Source organism: Spinacia oleracea, chromosome 6, assembly GCF_020520425.1.
Source record: "Spinacia oleracea cultivar Varoflay chromosome 6, BTI_SOV_V1, whole genome shotgun sequence".
In the NCBI taxonomy this organism is placed as follows: domain Eukaryota; kingdom Viridiplantae; phylum Streptophyta; class Magnoliopsida; order Caryophyllales; family Amaranthaceae; genus Spinacia; species Spinacia oleracea.
In genome coordinates, this window is record NC_079492.1 from 127,926,940 (window position 1) to 127,944,037 (window position 17,098).

The window sequence follows — 17,098 nt, forward strand, 5'->3', positions numbered from 1 at the left end:
GGGAGTATGAGGCCAAATGGCCAAGCATGACAGCTTATCTAGCAAAAATTAAATCTTTAACGTCAAAATTAAGATCCTTCGAAGTCATACTCATCCCCCGAGGTCTCAACGCTCATTGACCTAAACAGGTCGGTCCATGTGGAAGTCTACCAGGAAAGAAGCATTAATATGTCACCCCCTATAGCATGCAACCTGCGCCTCGAGCCAAGCTGGATGGACGCAGTCATTGCATACAAGGAGAGGGGAGAACTTCCCGAAGACAAGCTGCAAGCAAGAAAGTTGAAAAGGTTCAACAGATGGTTCATCGTCGATGTCAATGGAGAGCTCATGAGAAAGTCGTTTTCAGCCCCACTGTGAGAACCCAAATATTCGGGCTTGATTAAAATAACTAAAAATGGGCTAAATTAATATGAGAACCCAAATCATTTAATTTAATAGACCGTCAATTATTTTCGAGTCAATACTTTGACTTTTGACCCAAATAATATCCAACGTGGCACGTTAACAAATTTTCCGTGCCTACAAAGTTAAAGACATAACACGAACTAATACAAGTTTAAAGGCACATCACGAATCAATACAAGCTTATTGAAAACTAATTAAAACTCGATTGTGACATAAAATTTAAACACGTGAAATAAACTAAACATTAAACACTTTGCTAATTAGCACCACCATAAAGCTCCATAATCAATCTTTCCTTTACTTTTTCCTCATTAGGAGTTAGACAAGTCTTCAACATCAATGTTTGCAAGAAATCATATTTTATTTTTTGCTGATCCAACTGGATTCTCTGTTCCTCTATCACAAGCTGTCGAATCATCCTTGTTTCCCTTGCTTCATTTCGCTCGAATTTCTTTAGATTTAGCCGGTGCTCTTGAGTCCTAATTTCAGTTCTAGCTTGCAAATGATTTTCAAAAGACGAAACTGCCTCTGATGATTCTGCCCTTAGCTTTCTTTACACCATCTGGTCGAGATATACCTCCAGATACGAAGCTCCCACCACTTGGTAAGACGGTGTCACCATCATCATCAAGTCTAGTTCTCTTGCCACTTCCTTCGCTCTCTTCAGTAGAAACTGGTAGACTAGCATCGTATGCTTCTCTCTCCTTCTTTGACATATCCCACCTCATCATCACCCTCCACTTTGGGTTATCATGAATAAGCATCTTCCAAGCATGCATCAATGTGAAGTTCTTTTTGTTATCTATACAAAAAAAGACTTTGGAGATTGTTTGTATGTTTGGCCTTTATCCCCTTTAAATTAAGCTTATGATATGATGTATGACATACTTAAAGAGAAATATAGGTTGTAAAAAGATAAAATTGTAAAAACAAATTAAGTTTAAGATTGTAAATCGCAAAAATTACAAAAAGTCGGTCCGGTCCGGAACGGATTCTTTCCGGTCTGGTCCTCGATCCGTGAATTTTGAAAATTCCGATCCACCGGTCCAACCGATTCTAGTCCAGTCCGGTCCGATTTTGGACCTGTGCACACCCCTAAACAGTCTTGCAGTAATTGTAACACAAGTCCTTGAAAACAATATCGGATTAGCTTATTATAGCCACGAACCCACGATCCACGACTCCGTAGGGAATCCTTTGAGTATGAGTCTATGCCACTCATTTTTTTGACATGCCTTCTAACCTCAACTGGAAACACACGTTTGTTACCAAACGTCCAAAAATTGGTCGTTAATTTTGAAGCAGCAAAAACTTGTTGATACCAAATATTCTTAACTAGCGTTACTGCACAAGTGCGCATGAAAGAATCGATTCCTCCAAATTTCTGTACAGCATAGAGATAGAGAGATAAAACTTTAATTTAATCAATTTCAGAGCAACAATTTGGGGATTCCATTTCCAGAAATCGTGTTCATCGCCCAAAATTGGTATGCGCAACTGACAAATTCAGCGAAAGAATCATCAAAATCACAAAAATGGCATCCGATTCAATCGCTGAAGAAAATGGAGAAAAGAAATTGAGCTTAATTGCGAAATGCGTAGCAACAGGGGTGGCATTAGGGTTATCAATTTGGGGAATTCATGCTGCTGGATTATCGGAAACCCTAGAAATGTGGGTTCGGAAGAAGAACAAGCCAATTCGTGTTTATATGGATGGGTGTTTCGATATGATGCATTACGGCCATTGTAATGCGCTTCGTCAAGCTCGTAAACTTGGTGATCAATTGGTTGTTGGTGTTGTTAGCGATGCTGAAATTACTGCTAATAAGGGACCTCCTGTTACTCCTCTTCATGAAAGGTTTATATTTTTCTCTGATTTTAAATGAGGTTCTTGTTTAATTGGTGGTGTTTTAGCATGTGGAGTGTTGATATCAAGACATAAAATGTTCTTTGACATGCGAGATTCGTGTTTGATTACGGGTGCTGTAGCTGATTTTTATAAACTATGTTGAAATTTGGGAAATGTGTTGTTTATTTTGTGATGTTTATGCCTTTATTATGTGTTTACTTAATGCTATGAACGTGTAGAGGTTGAAATTTTATGTATTTTTATACTTATATACAATAAGAAAAAAGTCTGAATTAGCTTGTTGCTCGAGCTATCCAGCAAGTCTTATGATCCGTTGTGCTGGGGACAGGACAATCATAGGTAATCGGTTATTGTAGGTTTGATGTTTAGATGAGTTATCACATTGTCAAGATTCTCAACGTGGAATCTAAAGGTCGTAAAGGATGATTGGCAGACTTAGTAGGTTTGTGCTAGCTTGTTTGACACAAAGGACAATGGAGTTATGTAGATCAGCTTGTTTGATACATAAGACAATGGAGTTTGGAGATGTTCCGTTCATTTAGGTGGGATGATTAGGGATTTTGGCCATAATGTTTTTTTTTGGCAATTAATATTATATTGTATTTATAACCAAAGAACTTGAGTAAATAACTCAAGAATACAATGAGCCCTAGCCTCTAGAACAGAAACACCAACAGATTACAAGGCATCAGCCCTAAACAAGCAATAATCTAGCTCTAAGTTCATCAAAACTTCTACAAGAGACCCTAAACAAGATCTCTTTTACAAGGCTGTCAACTGACTTTACTGAATTCCTTAACGCAACAGCATTTCTAACAAGCCAAATGCTCTAAACAGATTCAGTAAAACACATGACATACAGCTTAGAAAGACAACCAGATTTCCTGCTCTCCTTAGCCACTGTTTCCAATTCTCTAGCAAAACCAGTTCTTCTGCCAACAACCCCAAGTTCATAAAAACTTTCTGCCAAACTGCTGCTGAATAAAGGCACTCAAAAGACAGGTGTTCAACTGATTCTTTCCCAGAGGTAAACAGAACACAAATCTCAGAACAGGCAATCCCCCATGATTGAATTTCTGTCAGCAGTGTATAGCCAGTTGAGAATAGCTAACCAGGTGATAAAAATGCCTCTAGGACTAGCCTTGTTGTTGCATATCACCCTTCTCCATGTCACTTTAGGATGACTATTCTTGGATTTCACAGAGATGTTCTATATGAGGGAGTTAGGTCTGTATGGTGTGATGTCATCGAAATTTTATCCTTGGTGTGAACTAACCGAGCTTGTGAAGTGTTGATATGGAAGATATAAAACGCTCTTTGCCATAGTGTCTTAGGGTATGTTCTCTCTTCAACTTTACCTGAAATTATCTAAACTTATTTGAACTTATTTAACTTATAGGACTTTATAGGAACTAATAGAACCTTCTAAGACCGTATTAAACCTTATTGGACCTTATTAACCCTTAATAGACCTTATTAGATTATTTATATACTTTTAGCCATTAGAATATTTATAATAGTTAATTGCAAATATTAATAAATATAATTAATTTATTAATTATTATTCACTTCTTATATTAATAATTATGTCTTTTATATTATTACTAATAAAAAATATTACTCCATACTAATAATACTTTATTTTTAAAATCCAAGTTCGAATCCGACTTAAAAATCCAACGTAACCATTGATAATATTAGCCGTAAATTAGTAACCATAAATTATTTTAATATGACAATATATATGATTTGTTTAATATATCGACGGAAATAATAGTCAAATATATAATAATGATACAAATAATCATAATATTACATTCATTGAAACTTATAGTACCTTATTGGAACTCATAGGACCTTATTGAACTTATGAGACCTTATAGGACCTTTAACTTATCTGAACTGTTCTGAACTTTTCTAAACTTATAGGAACTGAAACTTATTTAATTAAGGTCCTATAAGTTGAAGAGAACACCCCTTAGTTATAGTATTCGTGTACATAAATAATAAAGGCATTCACTTAAGATTAATTTTATTTGTTTTACAGTTTAGGGCCTGCACTTGTTGTTGGTAAGCTGGAAGAATTTACTTCGTTACATGGTTAACACTTCTGCTGGAAAATAGAAGGGATATTGGTAGCTATTACATATTATTCTGTTAGAGTTTGTTAAGCAAAATAACTGTGTAAGTCAAACTCTTTTACAGGATGATCATGGTCCAAGCTGTAAAATGGGTGGATGAGGTCATTCCTGATGCCCCTTATGCAATTACTGAGGATTTTATGAGGAAGCTTTTTGACGAATATGATATTGACTATATTATTCATGGGGATGACCCCTGTCTTCTTCCTGATGGATCTGATGCTTATGCCCTAGCCAAAAGAGCTGGTCGATTTAAGCAGATCAAACGTACAGAAGGAGTGTCCAGCACAGACATTGTTGGTAGTAACTCAATTCTAAAATTTGAAAATTTCCTGCATTTTGCTTAATGTGATGTAATTTGGTATTCCCTAGCTGTTTGGTATTTGGTTTAGGGGTCGCCTGGATTGAAACAACATGTTAAAGGGGGAATAAATGAGGGAGTAGATGATACTGGGTGAATTATTTAGAGGGTAACTGTTCATTTCTAAAGGTTTGGCTCACTAGTAATCTTTACCCCCCTAACCAGATATAGGCTCACTACCTCAAAATCTTTATCTTCAACTATGGAGATTACTCATAAGCACCACCATCCATGGTGGTGAAACCGGCATCGACCACCACAAAATTAGTATTTTTGGATGTTAGTGACATCAACATGCACAAAATTCGAGGCTAAGATCAACTGTAGCAATTGTTTTCCCAATTTCATCACAAAATTTAGTAGATCTACAAAACTCAAATTGAAAGAAAGAACAAAGGATAATAATAGTAGGTGATGATGGAGGTTGTAGATTGACAAATCAAATTTATAATTTACTGAATTGAAAGTGGCTTCCTTGAGCATTCGACGACGGTGGCAAATTGGTGGTGGTGATGATGGAATGCTGATTTGATGGTGGCGGAAAACAGGTGGTGATGCCCTTCAAGTCGTCTTTATGTCCCTTAGTACAAGGGCTGACGGCGGCGACAAACTGACGGGGATGGTGGCTGTGGACAAGTCAGTGATGGTGGAGAGAGAAAATGGTTGAGATTTGTTTTGATGGAAGGAGAGGATGAATTATTTCTCTGGAGATTGTTACCCTAGGGAGGGGCTAGGGGAATTATTTACCCCCTAAATAAGGGGAATAGATTATTCCCTTGTCTTTCTCCCTCAATCCAAACATTAAAAATGGCCAGGAATTACCACTCCTCTGATTTCCCCCTACTTCATCCTCATTCCAGGCAACCCCTAGTATTAATGTTCAACTGTTGCACCTTTGGCTGTAAAAATATATACTGTGACATCGGTACATGTTACGTGTTAAGTAGCTTCAGATTCATGCGTGTATTCTTTATTTGGTACTGGTAGTAGCATATGTTTTTTTTGATACATTTAGTCCCTGTGCAGGACGTATGCTGCTATGTGTCAGAGAAAGGTCTTCTAATGAGAAATCAAATCATTCTTCCCTCCAAAGACAGTTTAGCCATGGCCATAGCCATAGCCAAAAGTTGGATGCTGGTGCATCAGACGGTGGGACTCGTATCTCACACTTCCTTCCAACATCTCGCAGAATTGTCCAGTTCTCAAATGGAAAGGTATGCACAGTCACTGTAACCTATAGAGTATGACTTTTAGAATGGGATTTTTCCGTGTTCTTCAACTGCTGCATTTGTAAAGTTGAATCCTCAAATTTCATTAAATTAGGCTATGTTGTAAGAGTTGGAAATACAACTAGATTGCTTATCTTTCGCATGGTAATCATCATCAACTGCAACTATACATTGAGTGATATGTTAAAACTGCCTGAAATATTCACCAAAAAGAAAAACTGCCTGAAACATGAACCAGTTCAGGATCTCTTGAGACAATGTGGCATGGAAACAATTTTATCATGTTTTAGTGTAGGTTGGAGGGCTCTGTTTGTTTAATTACATTCTAGTGTTCTACTGGATATAGTATCATAAAAATGAGGTAATACATTCCACTCTGAAATCCTTCTCACTTCTCAGATCATTGCAGATACCTTAAAAAGCAGTATGAGAAATGGAAAACCATCACCCCTTGGGCCCTTGAAGCAAGATAAATGTTACTTCGTATTTTGTTTAGCTGTTTGTGTGTGGAATGGGTATTGAAGCACAGTTTGCTTGTTGGTCTGCTTATGGTTTATGGTTTTGGGGGCGGATTTTTGGAATTAATTATTGTGTTATGGGTTTTTCATGGTTTCTTACTTATTTCCATAATGCACTTTTATATTGTTTACATCTTCCTAGTATTTTGAGTTGTAGACTTTATGTTTGTGAAGTAGTTTTCTTGTATCACTGTTTAAGACAATCTATCACTTCTGTGTAAAAAAAGATAGGTGAGAGCTCAAATAACATCAGGCACTTGGCAATTATGCTGCAAACCTAGTTTCACCCCACCCCCCCCCTGTAAAATTGACAGGTTCAGAATTTTCAAGTACATATTGAAATACTTCAGCTTCTCTTACAGTTTGCTAGTTTGGAAACATGCATAATTGATTGTTTTGGTCACTCTCTTCTGCTAAGGATAATATAATAACTTCGAATAAAACAATAATCTTCACTCCCTATCCTTCAGTGTGAGTTTAGATTTCAGAGAAAGCGTTAAGTCCACTTGGACCTTGGAACTTCCAACCTTTGCCCTCCCCTCCCCTGATTGAGAATAAAACAAATGACAGGGAAAGAAGAGAATAAACCTGCGTGAAAAAATTTTGATTAGCACCATGGTCAGTCTTTGGCATAACTGGAAAAGAAAACTAACATCATGACCAACACTGTATGACACAATTCAGACACTTTTCCAAAGCCCCCACATCTCAACAACCAAATTCTTAGATTTCACTTTCAATTAACAGATCTAGGGTTTACTAGTCAGACCTTAGATCTATAAATTTTTAGCTAGAAGGGGATTATCACATATTGGGCACCAAAGCCAGTAGGAAAGAGAAAGAACCCTTATCCGGTTTGACAAACAGAGACAAATTAATGGGGTAGGGAATGAAGTAGGTAACACCGAGCTAGAGAAACAGATCAGATTAATTCTTGAAGATTTTGGTTCTTCTTGATCTTCCCCACGGCTCTACAAAATACAAGAAGAGTAGTGGAGTTAACAATTTGATGAATTGCTCTGCTGTTCTGGTATAGGACGCTGGCATGTTGCAACTAAGAGTTTCAGGTTATAAGTGAGAGAGAATAGTGGGTGAATGAAAAGGATAACTGATGAATAGAGTAAGTAAATTAGGATACTAAATCCATCATTCTAGTTGAAAAAATACTCCTATGCTATGATGGGCAAAATGGCCCGCAAATCAGATAAATCATCTCAGAATGAAATAAACAATCAAATTATTTGCTGTTCACGCATCAGTGCTACCACCACACTATGTGACATCTATGTTGCAGACTAAAAATAACCGCTTGTAGTATTAAAATAAACTTTTATAATTTAAATCCATAAATAACTCACTACCTCAACTTACCTAATGCAGTGACAAACTACAATTACCAATTGTAGCATATGAAAAGTGGGTACAAGTTGGCAGACATTCCCGATTCACCAACTCAGTAACTCAGAACAAAAACAAAATCAGCAATTTTGTAGGAGTTAAATTTCAGGAAAAATAAGTAAAAGAAGTGATTGACAATTACAGACACAATAGAAAAGAAAGGAAGGAGAGGGAGAGGGAGAGGCTTGCCCTAGATCTGCCTCTCAAAGTTAGTTTGTGAAGGGGGACAGCCATAAAGATCTCCGGACGTCCATGGGTCGCCGTATTAATAATCACTCGTGCCGTACCCATTTTCGAGATGCCCCAGGGTCGTATTTTGGGCGTGCCAGTTCCGTGTCCATCCCTCGTACGCAAAACACCTAATTTCTGGTGAACCCATGCTTCATTGGTGAGGTAGCCTTTTAGTTTTTTTTTATTGTTAATTACACATGCCTATTACATAAATAATTGCAGCGGAACTTGCATGTGATCTTGCTAACTGAATTAAGTTAAGTTTAATCTATGACTAATTGGTTCAGATAAGTTCAAATCAGGGCTATTAAGTTCATGGAAGTTCAATACAGTGATAATTAGTTTAGATATGTTCAATTTAGTACTCAAGTTCAGTTAAGTTCAAGACCATCAAGGATTTTTAATGCATGATTAAAAAGACAACAAGAGGGAGGAGACACCAAAGAAGCATTTTGTACCAAGAGTTGTACTCCCTCTGTTTTTTACCCCTGAGGTACCCGCTTTCTATAAAGGGGTGTTTTTTTATGTTCTACACACTTCTACTTATTCTATTTTTAGCAATCATATTTTACTATCTTACCCCTTTTCCCGTAATAATTACACCTTTTCACACTATCTCATACTTTACCCTCCTTTTTCTTACACCCACTCATCCACCAATACTACCTATTTCTTACTTTTTACACCTTTTTCGTATACCCACTCACCTGTCCTAGAAACAAGAGTATACAATAATTGTGATTGGTTATAACCAAAAAGAAAAATGGAGGGAGCATGAGTTATTAAGTCACTGTATCTGGCATAGGTATCCTTGTATGCAGATATGCATAGACTTTTGAACTTTTAGGCCTAGAAAGAGACAGAAAGACTGAAGCATTTTGCAGTTCTTGGAACATAGATTTCCTTTTCTGTAAGTAATGGAGTGAGTTCAACTGACAGCCTGAATCAAAGCAAATATTCAGTTGCTTGTTGTTCATTCATGAATCATCTGGTCCTTATGATACTTATTTTATTGTTTTTCCTTCCATTTACAGGGTCCCAAACCAGATTCACGTATTGTTTATATTGATGGAGCTTTTGATCTTTTCCATGCAGGACATGTGGAGGTATGCTGCGTGTTTTCCTAAATGGTCTATTTATTTTTAGCCTAATTTTTCTCCATTTCCGCCATTGCACCTTCTTCTGCCCTCTTGCTGGTATTTACCCCCCCCCCCTCCTTTAAGAGAAATAAAATATTTCTGTAAAAATGATGCATACTTGCATTGGACATCTTTCAAGGCTGTTGATATCTTGTATCTTATTTGTTACTTCGTATGACTTAATTTTCTGACTTTCTACGCTTATATGTGCAACTGAATTTTTTGTATCTTATGACTTATATGACTTAAAAGACTAATGTATAACTGGATTTGCATACTGTACCCTGTGACTTATATGACTCATACATGCTACTGAATATGCTAAATTAAACTAGATACTGCGAAACTGAACTGAAATGATTCAAATAGGAAAAATTAAGTTGAATAGAGTACACTGTTATTCCAGTTTGCATTCTTTAGTTTGTTGTTATATACATTTGGATTTTATATGCTAACTTGAATAGTGCTGATTCTTTTGACTCGTAGATACTACGACTTGCTCGGGAACTAGGAGATTTTCTTCTTGTTGGAATCCATACTGACCAGACTGTCAGGTTATTTTCTATGCCCTTCTCATGTAATACTTTCAACACGGGGTTCACTTTGATATTGATTTCATTGGTGGTATCTGTTAACTCATAGCACAAGTGTATAATTGCCTCTATAGATAGTGATAATCTCTTACCCTTAAATTACAGTCCTTTTCCCTTCTTTGCATCTCATATGATCTTGTTCACATTCATTAGTAAACATGTAAAATCCTTCAGGTTTCCGTTATTGCTACTATTGTATTGAATGGAATAAATAAATACTTAACGTAGTGGCATATTGGCCCGGAGAGAATTTATTTGTCTCGAATTGTGTGTGAACACATTTAATGGTATGTTCCCTAAAACTTCAGTTTTCCCTCGAAGGGACTAAAATTGGAGGATGCAGTTAGTAGAAAATAATATCCTCTTTTCTACTCTTCCTTTTTAGGAGTTATGTACTTATGTTAGCCAATAAGAAGGGAAAAAATTAATTATCTCCACGACTCTCCTCTATCTCCTCCAAACCCTAGCCTCCGTTGGTAATTTTTTGAGGGGATCCCGTTGTTTTTTACCGGTGGAAAACCCCAATTGCTTTGTTTACTTGTGTTCTTTCCTTTAGTTTTTGTTTTTGTTGGTCTGATAATGCTTCCTCCAGAGAGAAATGTTTCTCCCTTGAAAGACGGGGTTTTTTCTCCTTTCTTTTCAAAAGGCTTTCTGCTTTTGTGTTGGTATCGAGTTGAGGGGTGCTGTTTGTGTATTTCATGGTGGGAATTGTGTTGTTTCTACGATGTATGCACTTTGAAGATCAAGTTCAATCCAGGATATGAAGCAGATCCAGTTTTCAAGATGACTATAACGTTTATAACGAGGTCCTCCATAGTAGTCCATACAACTAAAAGATGCTTTGACATCGAAGTTATTTCATGGCTACACACATACCATGATTTCAGAGCCGTTCTTCAGTATTTGCTCATTTAGTATTTGGCAAAAAGAAATGGTTATTATATTTTAGATTTATTCTTGTTCTTGTTTATGGAAAAATTTGATTGTAGCGTATGGCTTTATTTTAATGAAATTTTCCCTTACCCGTCAAAAAAAAAAGAGAAAAATTAACAAGAATTATCTCAACTATTGTCGGTCTTCTCATTTTAATCCCAACTAGAGTTTAACCTAGAATAATCCTAGCTATAATGTTAGTCTTCTCAAAACATCCAAAATGACCCACGACCTTAACTGTACTTTTTTTTTTTTGGGTTTTAAGTCTCTATTTAGTCCTCTCTCCTCTTCTACCTCCTTTGCTCTGAGACACCAAAGCACTACCCCCACCGCAGCAGCCAACACCAGCACCGCTAGCCAATTCACAGTCCCCTTCGTCCTCCTTATTCAGGTATCTTAAAGCCAATCCCGCACAAGGTTTCTCTTAGACAACAGTAGGTCTTTTGAGGTAAAAGTTTTTTTGTGAGTAAGTGAGATTTCCATTATTCTATCTAGGTCTCGAAGTCTAAGAAGCAGACCACTGTCCCTTTCTTTCAAAGATGTTGAGTATCATCGATAAAGTCATGAGAAGGGTGACAATGGAGCTTGCATGGCTTTCCAGATGTACTCAACAACCCACCACCGCACTTAATTTCACCTCCTAATCACCCTAACCAACCAAAATTTCATTGGAAACAACGCGGTAATTTTCATGAACTTTTGTGGAAGTGGGTCTTTTGTGATTTAGAGCATGGAGAAGAAAAGCTAGAGAATACTAAGGGGGGGGGGGGGGTTGTGTTGAAGAAGGCTCTTATGGTTGGTGTTTCTAGAATTGAGAGGAGGATTTGGGAGGAGGCCAGGAGGGAGAAGACACCCGATAAACACCAAGATAAGTTTAGGAGGAGAAGCGGGTTGAGAGAGAGGGGGGTAGGTTTCTGAGTAGGCCAGAAGTGGGCAGATTACCTTACTCTGGTAGTAACGGAAGAAGAAAAAGAGTTCATTTTCCCATTTACCTCCAAAGTTTTGGTATTTTGGATAACTCAAATTTTGATTTGACATAGGAAGACTGGTTAAACAGCAATGATCAAGTTGGGAAAATTTACATGACGAGAGGCACTCATTTTACTGTTCAGTTTGTGTCCGCAAGAAGCCAAACTGAAGTCAGGTATACAATAGCTGAATGGGTTTGATTGCCATCATTATGGAGTGCACCAGTCAGTAGCCATTATAACAGATTAGTTTGAAGTCTTATCCTCCTTGAAGTGCTTGACTACTGAACTGTGAATTAATGATTCTTTTTTATTAATTTGTGTGCATCTGTAGCAAAGTATGTAGCTGATTGGCATTTTTAAGTGCTTGACTAGTTGATGACTAGTAACTATGAGATACATGATGTCTGTCATGAAGTTATTTGGTTTTGAACCGTCCGAGAATTGGATCTCAGCTTAATCGACAAGGTTGGTCAATCTGTGTTGGATAAGATGAAGTGTTCTTCAATGGACCCCATGGACAAGAGTCTACCATCATATGATGTGCGCTTACTTAAATAAACGTGGAGTAAAAATTAATGACAAACAGTAAGAGTAAATCTAGTCAAGTGAAGATCAGCTGCAATGATTAGGGCTATTTTGGAATTTGACCAAGGATGAAGAATTTAGATTAGGAGTCAGAGTAATGAGCAATATTTTGCAAGATTAATGAACCATTTCCTAGTCTATTAAAGGCTTAAGAAACTGTAGCTATCAATTTTTAGGGCTTGATTTCCTATCTCTTGAATGCACTACAACATAATTCCGTGTACTTGAAAGTGATTTGAATTTTTAGTTTTATTTGTTCATTTGTTGTACTTCGTATGTTATTGTGTACAGTGCTAAAAGAGGAAGTCATCGACCAATCATGAATCTTCATGAAAGAAGTCTGAGTGTCTTGGCTTGTCGTTATGTAGATGAGGTCATCATTGGTGCTCCTTGGGAAGTCTCTAAAGATACGGTTAGTTTTCTTTTCCATTTGGTAGCTTGTGGTTTCTCTCTTTATAATTCCCCTTCAATTATACTTCCTCCCTTTCGCTAAAATTACAACACTTGCTAGTTTGGATGTTTCTTAAAAATTCAACACTTCCTTTTTTGGTAACTTTACAACTTAGGCTCTGTTTAGTTCACCTTATTTCTCCTGATCTGATCTGATCTGGTCTGGTCTGGTCTGGTCTGATCTGAACTTATTTTTTCTGATCTGGTCTGATCTGATCTGATGCTTCATAATTAAGTTTAAACAAAAATCTACATTTATTAATATTAAACGACTTACGTGTAAAATAAATGTCACACAAATTTATAATATTGATATTATTTATTTGACTTTTTTCATGATTTAACTATTCCTTATATTAGATAGACCTAGACATGATCTAGATAGCTAGATCGGTTATGATCTATACATATAAGTTCTGATCTGGATATGATCTGTACAGATCGATTCTGATCTGGACATGATTTGTACAGATCGATTCTGATCTGGACATGATTTGTACAGATCGATTCTGATCTGGACATGATTTGTACAGATCTGATCTGTTTGGACATGATCAGTTCTGATCTGGACATGATCTGTATAGATCAGGTCTCAGGTCTGATCTGGACATGATCTGTACAGATCATTTCTGATAGACATCATTTGTACATATCATTGATGATCTGGTCATGATCTATACAGACCAGTTCTGATCTGGTCATGATCACTATTAATCAATTCTTATATGGACATGATCTTTGCCGATCAATTCCGATCTGAACATAATCTGTACAGAGTCGATATCTAGACCAGTTATAATCTGGACATATCGATTCTGATCTGGACATGATCTGTACAAATCGGTTTTGATCTGAACATATTGGTTATGTAAGAATTGGTTCTGATGTAGACAAGATCTTTGCAGATTTGATCTGGACATGATCTGTACAAATCAGTTATGATATGGATATTATCTGATTCTGTCAGTTCTGGTCTAGATATATACTCCGTAATAGTTTTGATCTATAAAAATCAGTTTTGATATGGACATGACCTGATCATATCGTTTCTGATCTGGACTTAATGGTTTTAATTTGGACATGATGAATTTGAATGTTTTGTTAATGTTTTTTTATGCCTTAAGTAATAGATTTTAATTGCACCGACAACAAAATTCTTTTTTATTAAAGCAATAATAGTAATAAATATTAAATATAATAAAAATGATATAAATAATAATAATAATCATCATCATAATAATCTGGTCTGATCTGGTCTGTCTGATCTGATCTGAACTTATTTTTTCTGATCTGATTTGGTCTGGTCTGATCTGATCTGATTAAATCTGAAATAAGTAATAAGGTCCTGAAATAAGGTGAACTAAACAGGGCCTTAATCCTTTTACCTTGCTCATACTTGGCTCAATCTTTCTCTCCCTTCTTCCCTATCTTTCTTAAAATGTACTTTTTATACAATCACATAGGTTAGCAACACACTTGTTTCCTCTCTCCTCATGGCTCACGCCTAAAAAAAATTGTGCCATTTGTAAGTGTTAATTTTAGTGAAACGGAAGAAGTACAAGCTTGTGACAGACAGGAGAGAAGTAGGCAAGAATGTTTTGTTATCCCAAAAATTGAAGATATTGCGCTTGGTCTTTCTGTTTGCTTAACTGTGTTATCTGCTGCGGCAGTATAGTTTGTTCTGTCTTCGTCCTTTTTACCCGGTTGGGCCCCTTATTCACGGCCCCTTTCTCTCACATTCGGTTTTCCACTTGAATCCTAGGAAAATATATATCTTTACTGGAATAACTAGAAAAGAGGTGAATTTGGAAATCTGAAATTGTTATTAATTTGTCTTGCTGAGCTTCTGGTCGCATTTTAGATAATACTTCCTCCGTTTTTCTTTAGATGTAACACTTATTTGTTACATTATTCACACATTCTACTTTCTTTATTTTGGTGATATGTTAGGAAAAACATAGTCATGTGGGATATTGTTAGATTCGTCTAAATGTATATCTTCCAAAATACTTATTGGTAATTGTAGATATTAATTGTTGAGGTTATGCATCGGCGTGCGTGAAAATAGAAGTGTTGTATCTAAAAGCAAATGGAGGAAGGTATTAAATCAAATGCAGAACATTACAGGGAAATTAAAGTTTTCAGGCGACCAATGATAATGGAGGAAAAAATATTAAAATTAGCCTAAATGATTGTACTGTCACTTAAGTACATGACAAAGGAACATAGGAGTTTTTACTGGATTATTGGATATAAATTATTGAGCATCTTGTTAAGGTGCAACGTAATGCTCCCTTTTCCCCTTTTTCCACCGATATTGTTGGAGTCCTAAAGGCTTGCTGCAATGCCTATCCTTTATTTTTTTCCAAAAGAAATGTCGCTTCGTTAACTGCTTTTTCTCACATTCATGACAAATATGCTCCTTTCTCCTTTTTACCAAAACAATTTGGCTTGCTCTTTTCTCGAAATAAAATCTGTTTAATTTGGAGTTGAACAAGGCTTTCTCTATCTATCTTTAGCAATGATCCATGAAGGAAATTTCGTACTTTTTACTATTATGATGTTGGTGCAGATTACAACTTTCAATATCTCGTTGGTGGTCCATGGAACTGTAGCTGAGAGTGATGACTTCCAGCAGGTAAATAATTCATTGTTCTGTCACTTCAGTGTATTTTCTGATCTCTTTGGTTCATTGGTCGTTATTCTAAGTCTTAAATTGTATTTTACAGGAAAACGACAACCCATATGATGTCCCTATAGGTATGGGCATCTTCAAAGTCATAGAAAGTCCATTGGACATCACGACAACTACAATTATTAAACGAATTGTTACAAATCATGAAGCTTATCAGGTCTGAACTTCTCTTACCCTTGAGCTTGTTTCTCTTTTACATTTTCATTTGAAAAGGTGTTTTTCAATTTAAGCCTCGCTTACTCATCCAACCAATTGTGTGTGGCTTGCCAATAGATTTTCTCTTCCCCCCCCCCCCCCCCCCCCTCCTCATCATGAACCATAAGAGCCAATTGAAATGAAGAGCAAAGGAAGGGGGCGTGGGGCTATGACAGACAAATCTGTAGGAAGGGATTGTTCCACCGCGTGGTGTGGCCTGTAAAAATAGGGGGGATTTTGGGGAGAAATAAGGCCTGGTCTTTCTTTGTGTGTTTGGGGGGGGAGGGGGTATTGTTGGTTTTTTTTTTCCCTGATACTAATACTTTTAGAGTTGCTGGGTCTGATTATTATTCCTGATGTTTTTGCAGAAACGGAATGAGAAGAAAGCAGTGAGTGAGCGGAAGTATTACGAAGATAAGACTTACGTATCTGGTGATTGAATAGGGAAAGGTAAGAATATTTGCTTTGCTTCATCTTCTAGTCGATTACAAGTCGGATGACTCCATTAACTAGTGGGAAGAGTATTTTATCATACTTTTTGTTGTCTAACTGAAAATTTCTGACCACAACGTAGGCTGCCACTTCGGTTTCTTATCAGCTTCGTTTTTGGACATTTAGTAGTGTAGATGCCCTTTCTATATACCAGGGGGGAGGGGCAGTACTGAGTCTGTCTTGCGGACGGAATAAGGTGATGGGTGTTGCAGTATGAGGGGGCAAAGCAATATAAAGAGTGCATGAAAGCTCTCGGATTGCATTTTGGAGGATCTGCTGTTGTGAAGAAAACAATTGGTGCTCCTTTATGATGGGCAAAATCTATTAGATATATAGTCATATAGGTTTGATATTTTCAGTGTTCTTTATTGTAAAAGCTATAATTAGTTTCATTTATCCTTATATTCGCAATATTAAAATGTCAATTTTGTGATTGTCATATTTATTTACCCCTTTTCTTACACAGGTACTTAATGATTTTTTTTTTTTGAAAAATATGGATTTCATTGCTAATTTATCTGACTTGAATATAATGTTGGGGAAGAAAATGGGTCTGTGCACTGCACTGGTCACCATAACTTTCATCTCAATGCTCAGATTGTAGATAATTTTCGTAATGAGATATGGAAGTCCATTCAGTTTACATGGAAATGAAGAACGTAATATACAGTCTCATCAGAGTCGTCATGCTGCAAAGACTACATCATCTGTTGTGTTATTTTCGCCAAAAGTTTCATTTGGTTTGGTGTAAAATGATTTTCTATGGAAAACATTTTTCAAGGGAAAACACAATTCAAACTAGTTTTCCTTTGTTTGGTTCTTTAAAGGAAAATTGGAGTAGATGGTGAAGAATGAGGGGAATGAGGGAGAGGGAGGTAAGGAGGAAAGGTAT

General features: G+C 36.6%; 1 protein-coding gene across 1 annotated transcript; it reads left to right on the top strand.

Moving 5' to 3' along the window:
* The first annotated feature begins 1,597 nt into the window (after positions 1-1,597).
* Positions 1,598-16,655, top strand: LOC110787075 (ethanolamine-phosphate cytidylyltransferase). The gene is made up of 10 exons (XM_021991642.2): positions 1,598-2,263; positions 4,481-4,716; positions 5,804-5,991; positions 9,188-9,259; positions 9,779-9,846; positions 12,666-12,786; positions 15,397-15,462; positions 15,554-15,676; positions 16,083-16,164; positions 16,289-16,655. Exons 1-9 carry the CDS (start codon positions 1,941-1,943, stop codon positions 16,152-16,154), a joined length of 1,269 nt encoding a protein of 422 aa, XP_021847334.1. The 5' UTR covers positions 1,598-1,940; the 3' UTR covers positions 16,155-16,164; positions 16,289-16,655.
* Positions 16,656-17,098: the final 443 nt, after the last annotated feature.